Source organism: Xylocopa sonorina, unplaced genomic scaffold (assembly GCF_050948175.1).
Source record: "Xylocopa sonorina isolate GNS202 unplaced genomic scaffold, iyXylSono1_principal scaffold0136, whole genome shotgun sequence".
Lineage (NCBI taxonomy): Eukaryota > Metazoa > Arthropoda > Insecta > Hymenoptera > Apidae > Xylocopa > Xylocopa sonorina.
In genome coordinates, this window is record NW_027490207.1 from 377,084 (window position 1) to 393,151 (window position 16,068).

General features: G+C 47.3%; 1 protein-coding gene, 2 non-coding genes and 1 pseudogene across 3 annotated transcripts; 3 read left to right on the forward strand and 1 right to left on the reverse strand.

Annotated features, from left to right (window-relative positions):
- The first annotated feature begins 328 nt into the window (after window positions 1–328).
- On the forward strand, window positions 329–3,192 carry LOC143432394 (uncharacterized). The gene is made up of 6 exons (XM_076909084.1): window positions 329–345; window positions 393–733; window positions 785–1,173; window positions 1,225–1,479; window positions 1,558–2,576; window positions 2,664–3,192. Exons 1-6 carry the CDS (start codon window positions 329–331, stop codon window positions 3,190–3,192), a joined length of 2,550 nt encoding a protein of 849 aa, XP_076765199.1.
- Window positions 3,193–6,174: 2,982 nt separating this feature from the next.
- Window positions 6,175–8,099, forward strand: LOC143432397 (small subunit ribosomal RNA). The gene has a single exon (XR_013103005.1). It is a non-coding gene; the product is annotated as a small subunit ribosomal RNA (ribosomal RNA).
- Window positions 8,100–9,947: 1,848 nt separating this feature from the next.
- On the forward strand, window positions 9,948–10,102 carry LOC143432396 (5.8S ribosomal RNA; annotated as a pseudogene).
- A 3,784-nt stretch (window positions 10,103–13,886) lies between these two features.
- LOC143432398 (small subunit ribosomal RNA) lies at window positions 13,887–15,811 on the reverse strand. Its single transcript, XR_013103006.1, has one exon. It is a non-coding gene; the product is annotated as a small subunit ribosomal RNA (ribosomal RNA).
- Between the last annotated feature and the right edge of the window lie 257 nt (window positions 15,812–16,068).

The window sequence follows — 16,068 nt, forward strand, 5'->3', positions numbered from 1 at the left end:
CTCCATCGGCGCTTTCTCTCCAGCTCAGCCGCCTGATTCTTGCGAGTCGGACGTTGCCCGGCTCCCACCTCGTGGAGGTGTGGAGGGATAGGGAGCCACCTTTTCATCGAGTGGCGCCGATGAATCCGCGTGCACACTTACGAGAGTTATAGTTACCTGGGTTGGTGATGCGCAATATAGACCTTCTATTAGGTCCTTTAGCCTCTCCCGACCAAGTCGCGTTACCCACCTGTCCGAAGTTCCTGCTGATAACATGTTCACCATTGCTGGTGTCCATGGCAGAATGGAGCGCGGCGACTACGACAACTAACTTTAACCGTGGTTTATGATGGATTTATGGTACGGGTTAGTCTACACAGATACCAATTTGATATTTCAAAAATTATGGACAGAATTCGTAATACAAAAGCCCCGAATGCTGGTAGCTATGTCGCCCGTCCACCAATAATAGTGAGGGGTGACAAAAACGACGACAATGCACTCATAGTTGAGGTGCTCGTACCGCACAGTTTCCAGTGTCCATTATGTTCAAGAGGAAACGAAAATATCTGTTTCTTGAGTCTAAAAGATTTCCGTAAACACCTGGAAGAAACCCATGCTGGTTATAGGCAGCAATGGGTATGCGGAGTGTGCGATGCATCCTTCTCAATATGCTATGCAGTTCTTTGCCATAGACCTAAGTGCAAAGGACCACCACAGCCGATGGCGACTCTTGAACACGCATGCGATGCCTGTGGAGCAAGCTTTGACACAAAGAGAGGACTGAGCACACATTAACGAAAAGCACATCCGGACATCCGAAATGAGAAACGCAAAGACCTAGCTACTCACCGCAATGTGGACCGCACGAGCAAACTATCGGTTTGGACTCTGCAGGAAATTGAGACCTTAAAGCAACATCTTCTGCTAGCTGAAGGATGCAAACAGCCCAATAGAGAGTTGCATAAGTATATTCCTAGAAAAACGCCGAAACAGATAGGAGAGAAACGAAGACAACTATTCGGATCAAAATCACATACGCAAGTCCTAGAAGCAGACGTAAATGATCCAGACCAAGAAGTTATGCATGAGAACGTGCAACTGTTCTCTGTACCAGAGTCACCGGATCAAGAACAACACCAAAATCTTGATGAGGATGATATTGCCACCTGGAAAGGAATGCTTACTGATCTTGTAATTGCTTCCATTGATGAACAACATGATGGAGGGATGGCTCTTGTGTAGAAAAATCTTCGTGATATTTGCATGAAAGCCCGAGAACAGCCAGAACAGAGTCAGCGCATTATTGACGAGTTCCTTGATAACTGTCTCGTACCTTCAATATGGATATCACCTTGTTCTAAGAGAAAACCTAACAATGAGAAAAAAGGAAGCAATAGAAAGAAGAACATGGGAATGCGTGCCAAAAGAAGACGAACACTCTACGCGAGATGTCAGGAATTATATGCGAACAGTCTCAGAACCTTGGCTGACATGATTGTAAACAATGAAATGTCTCGACTTTGACCTAAGGCTCCCCTGCCGGGTAAAAGTAAAACTCAATTGCTCTATGAACAGCTGTGGGGCACTGAAGGGCCTTATCCTCCTGTTAAGTATAGGGGTTCTCAAAAGCGACTCTGTGAAACCTTTCCTCCGATAACACCTGTGGAGGTTAAAAGAAGGATAACAGACATAAAGAAAGGAACGACAGCGGGGCTGGATGAGATAACAAAGCCATGTGTTGTGGGCGGAGATATCACTGACACGCTAGCGGCGTTCTACAATCTGCTCTTGCCTACGTCGGTCTTTCCTACGAGCTGGAAGAAAAATAGGACGACGCTTATACCCAAGGGTAGAGAGGGTCTAGATGATCCAAATAACTGGAGACCTATCATCATAAGTTCTCTTCTTTGCCGTATTTTTGTGGTCGTTCTTGACAAGCGGTTAAAATTTATGGTGGGATTTTCAGTGAGGCAAAAGGGATTCGTCACTGAAAACGGATGCGCGTACAATACTCTCCTTTTAAATGAGGCCATTCGAAGATCGAAAGAGGGAAAAGGAGGTGTTTCTATCATTCTTGACATAGCTAATACCTTTGATACCGTGCCTCACGCCTACTTATTCGATCGGTTAAATAGATTAGGTGTACCATCTTACCTAGTGGATTACCTCAGTGAGTTTTACAGGGGTTGCACAACCACCATCAATTGTGAAAATAGTGAAAGTGTCGAAATAACTCTTAGGCGTGGCGTTAAGCAGGGGGATCCTATATCTCCATTCCTGTTTAACGTACTTATTGGCCCGATACTATCTTGGGCTGAAAAGAATGGAGGCGGAGCAGAGGTTGGCGACAATACCAAGGTACCGATCTTAGCGTTCGCGGATGATGTCGTTTTGATGGCAAGTAACAAAACCGAAGCAGAAACTATGCTGCGTACAGTCACTGCAGGCCTAGATGAGCTAAGCATGACAATGGCGGCCAATAAGTGTCCGGCATTTCAGATAATATCCAGTAGAGACACATGGTATTGTGAGAATCCACAGGTTAAAGTAAAGGATGCTGTTATTCCATCTATTTTGCCATCTCAAGAAGTCGCGTATCTGGGGGTTCGTATGGACCCTTAGGGAGGCTTCAGCAAAAGAGAAGAACGGGATAAAATATCTGAATGCCTTAACCGCATTAGAAAATTGGCATTAAAACCTACGCAGAAGATCGATATGCTGTCAACATACATACAACCTCACTTCATAAAAACGCTTATTGTGACACATAGTATAGGAGGTGATCTTAAAAATATTGACCAGGATATAGGACAAGAACTGAAGAGGATTCTCCACCTGCAACCTTCTACCGCTACTAACTTTTTCTATGCTCGAAAAAGCGACGGCGGCTTAGGCTTCCCACGCTTAGAGCATGTGGTGAGATTTGCATTCATCAGGAATATGCTAAAAATGCGGAATTCCCACGATCCAGTACTGCGGGTAATGGCTGAATCTGATAAGGTTCAAAAGCTGATGAAAAAGGTGGCAAACTCAATGAGATTAACCTGGCCGCTAACTCTCGAAGAACTGGAAAAAGAAAAACAACGAATGAAACGAAGATATGCGTCTGAATGGGCCGAACTTTCATCTCAAGGCAAAAGTGTGCTCAGTTTCCAGAATGACCCCATAGGCAACAGATGGCTCCACCAACGTGGCTTGTTAAAGGGCTGAAGATTCATTAACGCCATACAAATGCGAACAAACACGTTCGGTACCAAAGTTGTATTGGCAAGAGCAAAAGAAGATACTGATACAATCTGCCGTCAGTGCAAAATGAAACCTGAAACCTTGGGTCAGATTTTGGGTCAATGTGTGTCAATTAAAAATGGTCGCATACATAGGCACAATCAAATAGTGTACCAGATAATTGATAAGGCAAAAGATCTAGGCCAAATGTTCGTCGAACCATCTGTCGATGTGGATGATGAGCTATACAAACCGGACATCGTTATAACCAGCGGTGAAAGGGTCTTCGTGATCGACGTGACTGTCCGCTACGAGGATAGGAGCTTATTTTAAGCAGCGGCGGATGAAAAGACTAACAAATACAGCAAAGTTGCGAAACACCTAGCAACAAGATTTAAGTGCACTAGATTTCGTGTGCTGCCAATAGTCGTCGGAGCGCTAGTTTCTATGCCACGTTACACCTTAGACAATCTAGCGACATTAGGTTTTAAAAAGCCTTTTGAAAAAATTCCTACCGAGAGTTAAAGTTAGTACATTGACGACAATTTGAAAAAAAAATTCCTACCGAGAGTTAAAGTTCGTTCATTGACGATAGTTTGGAAAAAAAATTCCTACCGAGAGTTAAGAAACGTATATTGATGATAGTTCGAAAAAAAAATTCCTATCGAGAGTTAATAATCGTACATTGACGATAGTTTGGAAAAAAAATACCGAGCGAGAGTTAGAAATCGTCCGCGGTACCTTGAAAAAGTTCAGAGAGGGAGTTAATATTCCCACCTAGAGGTAGGAATCGACCGTGGGACTTAGAAAATTTACGCGCCGAAAAAATTCAATCGCGTTCTTTCGCTATTTTCTCGTTAAATAAACCGTTGACCTGCAAATTTTTTTTGAAAAACCTTAATAAAACCTATTGATTGTACTTACCATCGCATTGTTTAATCGAATTAATTATTATTAACCGTTTGGAAACGACACTTCCGGAGATCTTTTGCGATTTGTCGATAACTTTTATTTATAAACAAATGGTTTTTTTTCATAATATTGTTTAATTTAATAGTAGTAATCGATCGTACGTGTTACATTTTCGATATTTTTCTTTCATTTTTTTGAATTTTGCAACTGCATTTTTCTATGTTTCGATCGATTAAATTTTGTTGTATCTTGAAAATATGTTTATTCATCAATGTTTAATAGGTCTACACAATTTCCGTGCATAAAAGTTCTACGTTAATAGGACTTTATACTTGTGTTCGCCGCGCGACTAAGTTACGACGGTCTCTCCGGACGATCCGTTGTCGCGCGAGTTTACCACCGTAAGCGCTCGTGCGTTAGCCCGCGCGGCGCCGGCCTACCGGTTGGCCGTTTCGTATCTGTAAGGAGACTCGCCGGCTCGAGCCGGCCGACCGGAGTAGCGCTCGGGCGCGTGGCTATTCTATGACCTCGGTTGAGAAGTAGTCCATCGCTCCTTGAGAATACATTCTCGACTGCTCTGTACCGTGTTGGTGATCGAATTTTTCTCCACACTGTATGGCCACGAGTTGGACTCTGACCAAATGTCCCATATGTGGTATACAAGCGTCCTAAAGCGGAGTTGGTAACCTTTTATGCGAGTTTTTCAAACTCGGGTATAAATTGTACCACCCTTGCATCAATTCTGGAACTTTGGAATCCGAGTTCTCGGACCAACAAATTTTAAAATTAACGAAATAAAAAAATAAACGTGACAACGTGTACGAAATGTCCAGTACGCTAAGAGAGCGTGGATTTATATTTACCTATCCAGTCTCCAAAAAGCTAAAATGCTAAAGTGCTAAAATACAGGAAAATCCCGAATAATAATATAAGTTGACCATAACACTCAAACATATATATATAACGAAACCGCAAAATACCACAAAAATGAAACCGCCCGAACGAAAATTTCCTGAGCACGAACCCATTAAGGGGACGGATGGTATATGGCATTTACGACACAAATATGTTGTTGCAACCCTAGCAGGCTCGATACGAACTTCCAAAAAGTGTCCCGTGTCGATTGCCCAGCGCGCACTTTATACGCGCCAGTCCGCCTGCGATAGGCGAGATACAAACTATACTTTAGCGTGACACAATTGTACGCGCTTGCCCATCGTCGATGCCTAGCATGTTTTCGCAAGAGATGTTCGTGCTATAGACAATGGTAATGGTCTAAGAGAGATATTTTTCAGCGTGACGCGATTGTCGGCGGTTCCTCGCCTGGATGACCAGCATGTTCTTTGTACCCGCTATTTTAATGCCCAGCGTGAATGAGATGTCCGTGCTTTCGGCGATCATTAACTGCCCAGCGTGAAAGTTGCATACGCGATTGCAATGTCGATGTCCAGCATGTTCTCGCAAGAGATGTCCGTACTATAGACGATTAAAAGTATATCTCGATATCTTTCGAGAAATCAGCGTGAAAATTGTATACGCACTTCCTCGTTGATGCACGTCGATGGTCTCGCGAGAGATCTCCGTGCGGTAGACGATGTATGTTTCAGCGCGAAGTGTATACGCGCTTCCTCGACCGGTTCAGTTGGAAGGCATATAAGATCTTTTACATTGAAAACCACAACAAATGGGAACCGTACGATTCGAGTGGGAGGGTGCAATACCTCGGCGAAATTGGTTGAAGTTGTGTGTTTTCGACATAGCGTATTGACACCGAAATAAATAATGTGCTCGAGCGAGATCTCAAAAGAGATCCGCTAGCCGCATCCACTGCACTGACGATAACAAAGTTATGTGAACGATGTTCATGAACATAACTAAACGGTATCGCCGTTCACGATCGAGAGATACCGATATATATGTGCCACTACATATAATATAATACAATTTGTATCGTCGATCGGTGTCTCGGGGAGAACCGACGACGTTTGGAGGAACTACTATGAGCGATGATGATGGTGAAAGAAAGTAAAGAGGAGGAGTAACGAATAGTACGGTTCCCTGGTTGATCCTGCCAGTAGTCATATGCTTGTCTCAAAGATTAAGCCATGCATGTCTCAGTACATACCGAACTAAGGTGAAACCGGGAATGGCTCATTAAATCAGTTATGGTTTCTTAGATTGTACACGAAATTACTTGGATAACTGTGGTCATTCTAGAGCTAATACATGCAAATCAGAATTCCGACCAGAGATGTGAGGAATGCTTTTATTAGATCAAAACCAATCGGTGGCGTGCGGTTCGTCCGTGCGTCCATCGTTTGCTTTGGTGACTCTGAATAACCCACAGCTGATCGCACGGTCATTTAGCACCGGCGACGAATCTTTCAAATGTCTGCCTTATCAACTGTCGATGGTAGGTTCCGCGCCTACCATGGTTGTAACGGGTAACGGGGAATTAGGGTTCGATTCCGGAGAGGGAGCCTGAGAAACAGCTACCACATCCAAGAAAGGCAGCAGGCGCGCAAACTACCCACTCCCGGCACGGGGAGGTAGTGACGAAAAATAACGATACGGGACTCATCCGAGGCCCCGTAATCGGAATGAGTACACTTTAAATCCTTTAGCAAGGATCAATTGGAGGGCAAGTCTGGTGCCAGCAGCCGCGGTAATTCCAGCCTCAATAGCGTATATTAAAGTTGTTGCGGTTAAAAAACTCGTAGTTGAATCTGTGTGTCACAGTGTCGGTTCACCGCTCGCGGTGTTTAACTGGCATTATGTGATACGTCCTACCGGTGGGCTTAGCCTCTTCGGGGGCGGTCCATCAGGCATCCCATCGCGGTGCTCTTCATTGAGTGTCGAGGTGGGTCGGTACGTTTACTTTGAATAAATTAGAGTGCTTAAAGCAGGCTATCTTCGCCTGTATACTATGTGCATGGAATAGTGGAATAGGACCTCGGTTCTATTTTGTTGGTTTCCGGAACCCCGAGGTAATGATTAATAGGGACAGATGGAGGTATTCGTATTGCGACGTTAGAGGTGAAATTCTTGGATCGTCGCAAGACGGACTAAAGCGAAAGCATTTGCCAAAAATGTTTTCATTAATCACGAACGAAAGTTAGAGGATCGAAGGCGATCAGATACCGCCCTAGTTCTAACCATAAACGATGCCAACCAGCGATCCGCCGACGTTCCTCCAATGTCTCAGCGGGCAGCTTCCGGGAAACCAATGTTTTCGGGTTCTGGGGGAAGTATGGTTGCGAAGCTGAAACTTAAAGGAATTGATGGAAGGGCACCACCAGGAGTGGAGCCTGAGGCTTAATTTGACTCAACACGGGAAACCTCACCAGGCCCAGACACCGGAAGGATTGACAGATTGAAAGCTCTTTCTTGATTCGGTGGGTGGTGGTGCATGGCCGTTCTTAGTTGGTGGAGCGATTTGTCTGGTTAATTCCGATAACGAACGAGACTTTAGCCTGTTAAATAGACGTAACTTATGGTATCTCGAAGACCCCCGGCCTCGGCCGGTGGGTTTTTACTACTAACGTACAAACAAATCTTCTTAGAGGGACAGGCGGGTTTTAGGCGCACGAGATTGAGCAATAACAGGTCTATGATGCCATTAGATGTTCTGGGCCGCACGCGCGCTACACTGAAGGAATCAGTGTGTTTTCCCTGATCGAAAGGCCCGGGTAACCCGTTGAACCTCCTTCGTGCTAGGGATTGGGGCTTGCAATTATTCCCCATGAACGAGGAATTCCCAGTAAGCGCGAGTCATAAGCTCGCGTTGATTACGTCCCTGCCCTTTGTATACACCGCCCGTCGCTACTACCGATTGAATTATTTAGTGAGGTCTTCGGACTGGTGCGCGGCCAATGCCTCGGCATTGCCGATGTTATCGGGAAGATGACCAAACTTGATTATTTAGAGGAAGTAAATGTCGTAACAAGGTTTCCGTAGGTGAACATGCGGAAGGATCATTACCCAAAATACGTTAAAATGAAAGAATGTGTGATATACATAACATATATTGATGCGGAGGAAGAATCATTATGAAAAGAAAAAGTCGTTTATCGACCACAAATCGTAGCAAATACTTAAAGAACCCTCGCTTCGATCGCACAATGCCCGGAGAACGTTGTATTACGTGCAGAGGCGTTAAGCCTTCCGTTTTGCGCGTCTTTCCGTGTTGGCATGGCAGTCGATCGGAGCGAGGAAGCCGAGCTCTTTCGGAAGCTCGAGCCAGAGGACGAGTCGTGCAATTCTCTCTCGATTTCGGGACAAGGAGTTGCATACTTACGTACAAAAATAAAGTGCTCTCGTGTGTGGTCTTCGTGACCCGCGGCACGGCAAAAAATAACAAACAATAACGTGCTCTTGCGTGTGGTCCTCGTGACCCGCGGCACGGAAATATAACAAATAATAACGTGCTCTCGCGTGTGGTCCTCGTGACCCGCGGCACGGAAATATAACAAACAATAACGTGCTTTCGCGTGTGGTCCTCGTGACCCGCGCGAATTATCGTGAGAGCGTGTGGTCGCGCCGTAACCTGTTCAAGTCGGTCGTACCGTTCCGCTCGGAGGGGACGATTCGTCGCTGCAGCCTCGTTGTCGAAGAGTCTGAAACACCCAGCGTCTGTTGCGAGCTCTTACGAATCATTTATGCTCGCTTCGTGTAGTCCGAGTAAGTATAGACCGTTTCTCGAGGCCTGCAACGGCGAGTCCCAACGAATCTTTACCCGAACGCGCGCGTGTCGTCGACTTCGAATTCGTGCAAGGAGCGTGCGTGGTGTCGTCGCGAGTAACCTGTTAAAGATGGTCGATAGTACCGTTCCTTTCGGAGAGGACGATTCGTCGGTAATAGCCTTGGTTGTCGAGAGTCTAAGACGCCCAGCGGCCGTTGCGAGCTTTCGAATCATTTTATGCTCGCTTCATGTCATCGGGTGAACATATAGACCGCTTCTCGAGGCTTGTGCAACTGGCGAACGTTCTAACGAATTTTTTTATCCATTTACTTGATCGGTGTTTACGGTACATTAGCGGACCCCTCGAGTTCTCGCAATCGAGAACTCGTCGGGTCCGTTTTTTTTATGCCATTTTTTCAGAAAGCAATACGCCGCTGGCACTATGCCGTTTTCCCACTCCCAGAATTAGTCGTTGAGCTTAGAGGGGAACCGTTCCGTGCTGTGTACCCATAACCTCGTTGTCGAGAGTCTTTAAACCCGCCGTTGCGAGATCGAACTTTACTTGCTCGCTTCGCGTTGTCGGGAAAAATATAGACCGCTCGAGGCTGTGTTGGGCGAACGGTGGAGTGTCCTAACGAATGTACGAATTTTTTTTCTTTTACCTGAGCCTTGTTGGAATCGACACGACTGAGTGGTATTAGAATTTTGAAGAGACCGTCGTCGTCGTTCGTTCATTGGGAGCGAACGATTTCGCGCTGCCTGTTGTCCTCGCTGTCGAGAGTCTGTAATCCCGCCGTTGCGAACTCGAACAGTTTATGCTCGCTTCGCCTTGTCGGGAGGAAAAAGACCGCCTCGAAGCTGCTGGTACGCGAAGTCCTATCGAATTTTTGAAAGATTTTTTTTTCTTCATACGTGGACGCGCGCGTGCATTTTTCGTAACTCTGAGGGAGATCTTACACGCCAACCATCGGCGTATACGTTTGATCCGTAGGCCCGATATATCGTGTCGCCTCGAACTCCGTCGAGCGGTGAAAGCCGCCACGGTTCGGTGACGCCCGCGTCTCTTTCACCGGAGATGTTTGGGTATCGACTTGTTCGAACTTTAGTACCAAGAGACTTAAAGATCAATAAAATATACGTATACGATTACCCTGAACGGTGAACCACTTGGCTCGTGGGTCGATGAAGAACGCAACTAATTGCTCGTCAACGTGTGACCTGCAGGACACATGAACACCGACATTTCGAACGCACATTGTGGTCCACGGATACAATTCCTGGACCACGCCTAGCTGAGGGTTGTTCACGTAACCAGAATAGTGCTTGCGTTGCGTTTCGTCGAATCTTTTTTCCCTACGGTGCTCGAATCTGCCCGCCGTCGTTCATTCTCGAATTAAATTACGAACGTTTCTGATTTCGGGCGGCACCGAGAAAGGGAGAAAGAGGAGCGATACGCGACGTACGAGCGATCGTTGGACGTTCGTGCGAGTCGTCTCTGGCCGTGCCGAGGCAATCTGCGATTGGCAACGTGTGTGCGCGTGCGGCGTGCGTAAACGTGTTCACGGAACTCGACGGTGTGTCGATTACGAACTCGCGTGAGTTCTTCGTGGCGTCGTGAGTCGTCCGTTAAACGGACGACCGCCCACGTGAACCGCTTCGTGTTTCGATCGCTGATTTTGTTCCACGTTCCGAATTTGCACACCCGCCACACGCATCGCCTTCGCCTACCTTTAGCGCACCATATGAACATGTCGCGCGCTCGACGTCGTTTAAAATGAATTCTTTTTCAGGCCGCAAGACCGAGGGAGAATTCTCGATCGAGAGAGAAGAGATATACAAGAGAGAGAGCGTCATCGTCGTAACGCGAGGGACGATGATGCGCATCCGATCGTTCGAAGTTCTCCTCGTACAGCCCCAGGGTGTTCGATCAGAATAACCCGTTCTCTCTGTTCTCTCCACGTGTGTGTATGTTCCAATAGGCTGTCGTTGCGCCCGTAGTGTCGCAACGTTTCTGGCCTGTAACGTGCGTCCGCGCTTCGGAGATCTCCCGAAGCGAAACGCGAATCGGTGACACGCGTGATAAAGGAGAGAGTTCTCAGAGCAGATACGGGAAGATCGGCTTCCCTTTGGTAAGGCTCGAGTTTTTCTTCGACGAGGTGCCGCCTCGGTGCCGCAAGGTACTACTGTCCTACTTCGTGATCATTGAGTGCGCTGGTCACCCCATGTCTTACTTGTTGAGACGGGACCGCGCGACCAAAAGCCGGTCATCCAGTCCCCGGAAGCGCAGCTTGTGCTACGATCGCATCGTACGCCTTTCCACGGGTGCGTTCCCTTTTATTTCCCGTTCACGCAGCAGAGAAATTCGAGCGGGCGCTCCAACTCGGCCTGTCCTTCGTTTTGAAGGATCAGGGTAATAAAAAAAGGAGGGAAAGGGGCAGCTACGACGATAAAGAGGACGGATGTTAAAGAAACGCCGGTACCTTGGTCGTCTAGCGAGAGTCTCGTATTTTTTTTATATTTTTTACGAATCTTATATAAAAGAAATACCGACACACGAAAAGCATTGGCGAGGTGCATAAAACGCTTCGACGAGAACAACAACGAAGAGGTGCGTGTAGTTCTTCTTGCCGGTTTCTCGAGCGGTAAATCAAATCACCGCTGTGTCGGAGATGAACGAAAGATCTTTTCGTCGTCTGCCGTCCCCGTTCGCCGATGCTCTCTCCTCATCTTGTATATATTATACACATGAATCTCTTTACCTTCTCTCCGTAAGCGAGCTCGATGGCACGAATGAATTTCATGCGTCACGTAGAGACGAGCTCAGATTAGGTGAGATTACCCGCTGAATTTAAGCATATTACTAAGCGGAGGAAAAGAAACTAACCAGGATTTCCTTAGTAGCTGCGAGCGAACAGGAATGAGCCCAGCACTGAATCCCGCGGTTCCGCCGCTGGGAAATGTAGTGTTCGGGAGGATCCGTTTATCCCGAGACAACGAACCGCGTCCAAGTCCATCTTGAATGGGGCTATTTACCCACAGAGGGTCCCAGGCCCGTAGCGACCGGTACGCTTTTCGGGAGGATCTCTCCTTAGAGTCGGGTTGCTTGAGAGTGCAGCCCTAAGTGGGTGGTAAACTCCATCTAAGGCTAAATACGACCACGAGACCGATAGCGAACAAGTACCGTGAGGGAACACGCGCGGAGAGAACAGAGAGGACGGGTTATTGTGATCGAACACCCTGGGGCTGTACGAGGAGAACTTCGAACGATCGGATGCGCATCATCGTCCCTCGCGTTACGACGATGTCGCTCTCTCTCTCTCTCTCTCTCTCTCTCTCTCTCTCTCTCTCTCTCTCTCTCTCTCTCTTGTATATCTCTTCTCTCTCGACCGAGAATTCTCCCTCGGTCTTGCGGCGTGAAAAAAAAAATTCATTTTAAACGACGTCGAGCGCGCGGCATGTTTGTATCGTGCGCTAAAAAGGCTGGCGAAGGCGATGCGTATGGCGGGTGTGCGAATTCGGAACGCGGAACAAAATCGACGATCAAAACACGAAGCGGTTCCCGTGGGCGGTCGTCCGTTTAACGGACGACTCACGACGCCACGAAGAACTCACGCGAGTTCGTGATACAGCTCGGCGTACCAGCAGCCTCGAGGCGGTCTTTTTCCTCGCGGCAACGCGAAGTGAGCATAATATGTTCGAGCTCGCAACGGCGGCATTACAGACTCTCGACAACGAGGACAGCGGGCAACGCGGAATCGTCCCCTCTGGAACGAACGTGCGCGTCGAACTGAGAAGAAAAAAAAACCAAACACCCAGCGGCGTATTGCTTTCGAGATCGACAAGACGCTCTCGTTCGGGTGAACATAACAATGTTATTATCGATGGGACACTCGTCCTCTTCGCGCACAGTCTCGAGGCGGTCTATAAGAGTTTTTCCCGGCAACACGAAGCAAGTATAAAATTATTCGATCTCGCAACGGTGGGTTTTTCTCAGACTCTCGACAACGAGGCTTGGGCGCGAGCGACGAATCGTCCCCTCCGAACGACCGAACGACGACGACGGTCTCTTCAAAATTCCAATACCATCCAGTCGTGTCGATTTCAACAAGGCTTAGGTAAACGAAAAAAAATTCGTACATTCGTTAGGACGCTCCATCGTTCGCCCAACACAGCCTCGAGCGGTCTATATTTTTTCCGACAACGCGAAGCGAGCAAGTAAAGTTCGATCTCGTAACGGCGGGTTTCAGACTCTCGACAACGAGGCTGCTGCGACGAATTTTATTCCTCTCTGAACATGACGGATCTCGACCGAAGGAAGGTTTGCTGCATACGCTTTGCGTTCGTTTCATCCATGTATCTGGACTCTTATAATTTTTATTTCGGAAGGAATATAGTTCTGGTTTACGTGCAATATCCAAAAGATCGAACGCCTCGATCTCTCTGACACGAGGCGGAGTTGCATACTACGAGCAGTGGATGTAATGTTTCTGTTCGTGTGACAGTGAAATGGATGCGGCTCGTTTGAGCGCATTATTCTTTTTTCATTTTTCCGTGCCGCGGGTCACGAGGACCACACGCGAGAGCACGTTATTATTTGTTATATTTCCGTGCCGCGGGTCACGAGGACCACACGCGAGAGCACATTATTGTTCGTTATTTTTCCGTGCCGCGGGTCACGAGGACCACACGCAAGAGCACGTTATTGTTTGTTATTTTTTGCCGTGCCGCGGGTCACGAAGACCACACACGAGAGCACTTTATTTTTGTACGTAAGTATGCAACTCCTTGTCCCGAAATCGAGAGAGAATTGCACGACTCGTCCTCTGGCTCGAGCTCCCGAAAGAGCTCGGCTTCCTCGCTCCGATCGACTGCCATGCCAACACGGAAAGACGCGCAAAACGGAAGGCTTAACGCCTCTGCACGTAATACAACGTTCTCCGGGCATTGTGCGATCGAAGCGAGGGTTCTTTAAGTATTTGCTACGATTTGTGGTCGATAAACGACTTTTTCTTTTCATAATGATTCTTCCTCCGCATCAATATATGTTATGTATATCACACATTCTTTCATTTTAACGTATTTTGGGTAATGATCCTTCCGCATGTTCACCTACGGAAACCTTGTTACGACATTTACTTCCTCTAAATAATCAAGTTTGGTCATCTTCCCGATAACATCGGCAATGCCGAGGCATTGGCCGCGCACCAGTCCGAAGACCTCACTAAATAATTCAATCGGTAGTAGCGACGGACGGTGTATACAAAGGGCAGGGACGTAATCAACGCGAGCTTATGACTCGCGCTTACTGGGAATTCCTCGTTCATGGGGAATAATTGCAAGCCCCAATCCCTAGCACGAAGGAGGTTCAACGGGTTACCCGGGCCTTTCGATCAGGGAAAACACACTGATTCCTTCAGTGTAGCGCGCGTGCGGCCCAGAACATCTAATGGCATCATAGACCTGTTATTGCTCAATCTCGTGCGCCTAAAACCCGCCTGTCCCTCTAAGAAGATTTGTTTGTACGTTAGTAGTAAAAACCCACCGGCCGAGGCCGGGGGTCTTCGAGATACCATAAGTTACGTCTATTTAACAGGCTAAAGTCTCGTTCGTTATCGGAATTAACCAGACAAATCGCTCCACCAACTAAGAACGGCCATGCACCACCACCCACCGAATCAAGAAAGAGCTTTCAATCTGTCAATCCTTCCGGTGTCTGGGCCTGGTGAGGTTTCCCGTGTTGAGTCAAATTAAGCCTCAGGCTCCACTCCTGGTGGTGCCCTTCCATCAATTCCTTTAAGTTTCAGCTTCGCAACCATACTTCCCCCAGAACCCGAAAACATTGGTTTCCCGGAAGCTGCCCGCTGAGACATTGGAGGAACGTCGGCGGATCGCTGGTTGGCATCGTTTATGGTTAGAACTAGGGCGGTATCTGATCGCCTTCGATCCTCTAACTTTCGTTCGTGATTAATGAAAACATTTTTGGCAAATGCTTTCGCTTTAGTCCGTCTTGCGACGATCCAAGAATTTCACCTCTAACGTTGCAATACGAATACCCCCATCTGTCCCTATTAATCATTACCTCGGGGTTCCGGAAACCAACAAAATAGAACCGAGGTCCTATTCCACTATTCCATGCACATAGTATACAGGCGAAGATAGCCTGCTTTAAGCACTCTAATTTATTCAAAGTAAACGTACCGACCCACCTCGACACTCAATGAAGAGCACCGCGATGGGATGCCTGATGGACCGCCCCCGAAGAGGCTAAGCCCACCGGTAGGACGTATCACATAATGCCAGTTAAACACCGCGAGCGGTGAACCGACACTGTGACACACAGATTCAACTACGAGTTTTTTAACCGCAACAACTTTAATATACGCTATTGAGGCTGGAATTACCGCGGCTGCTGGCACCAGACTTGCCCTCCAATTGATCCTTGCTAAAGGATTTAAAGTGTACTCATTCCGATTACGGGGCCTCGGATGAGTCCCGTATCGTTATTTTTCGTCACTACCTCCCCGTGCCGGGAGTGGGTAGTTTGCGCGCCTGCTGCCTTTCTTGGATGTGGTAGCTGTTTCTCAGGCTCCCTCTCCGGAATCGAACCCTAATTCCCCGTTACCCGTTACAACCATGGTAGGCGCGGAACCTACCATCGACAGTTGATAAGGCAGACATTTGAAAGATTCGTCGCCGGTGCTAAATGACCGTGCGATCAGCTGTGGGTTATTCAGAGTCACCAAAGCAAACGATGGACGCACGGACGAACCGCACGCCACCGATTGGTTTTGATCTAATAAAAGCATTCCTCACATCTCTGGTCGGAATTCTGATTTGCATGTATTAGCTCTAGAATGACCACAGTTATCCAAGTAATTTCGTGTACAATCTAAGAAACCATAACTGATTTAATGAGCCATTCCCGGTTTCACCTTAGTTCGGTATGTACTGAGACATGCATGGCTTAATCTTTGAGACAAGCATATGACTACTGGCAGGATCAACCAGGGAACCGTACTATTCGTTACTCCTCCTCTTTACTTTCTTTCACCATCATCATCGCTCATAGTAGTTCCTCCAAACGTCGTCGGTTCTCCCCGAGACACCGATCGACGATACAAATTGTATTATATTATATGTAGTGGCACATATATATCGGTATCTCTCGATCGTGAACGGCGATACCGTTTAGTTATGTTCATGAACATCGTTCACATAACTTTGTTATCGTCAGTGCAGTGGATGCGGCTAGCGGATCTCTTTTGAGA

Excerpts from the sequence above, each read along its gene's own strand:
- LOC143432394 (XM_076909084.1), top strand. Across the intron at positions 1,174-1,224 it reads AAGGAATGCTTACTGATCTT|AAAAATCTTCGTGATATTTG; the intron begins GTAATTGCTTCC and ends GCTCTTGTGTAG. Across the intron at positions 1,480-1,557 it reads GAACCTTGGCTGACATGATT|CTGTGGGGCACTGAAGGGCC; the intron begins GTAAACAATGAA and ends CTCTATGAACAG.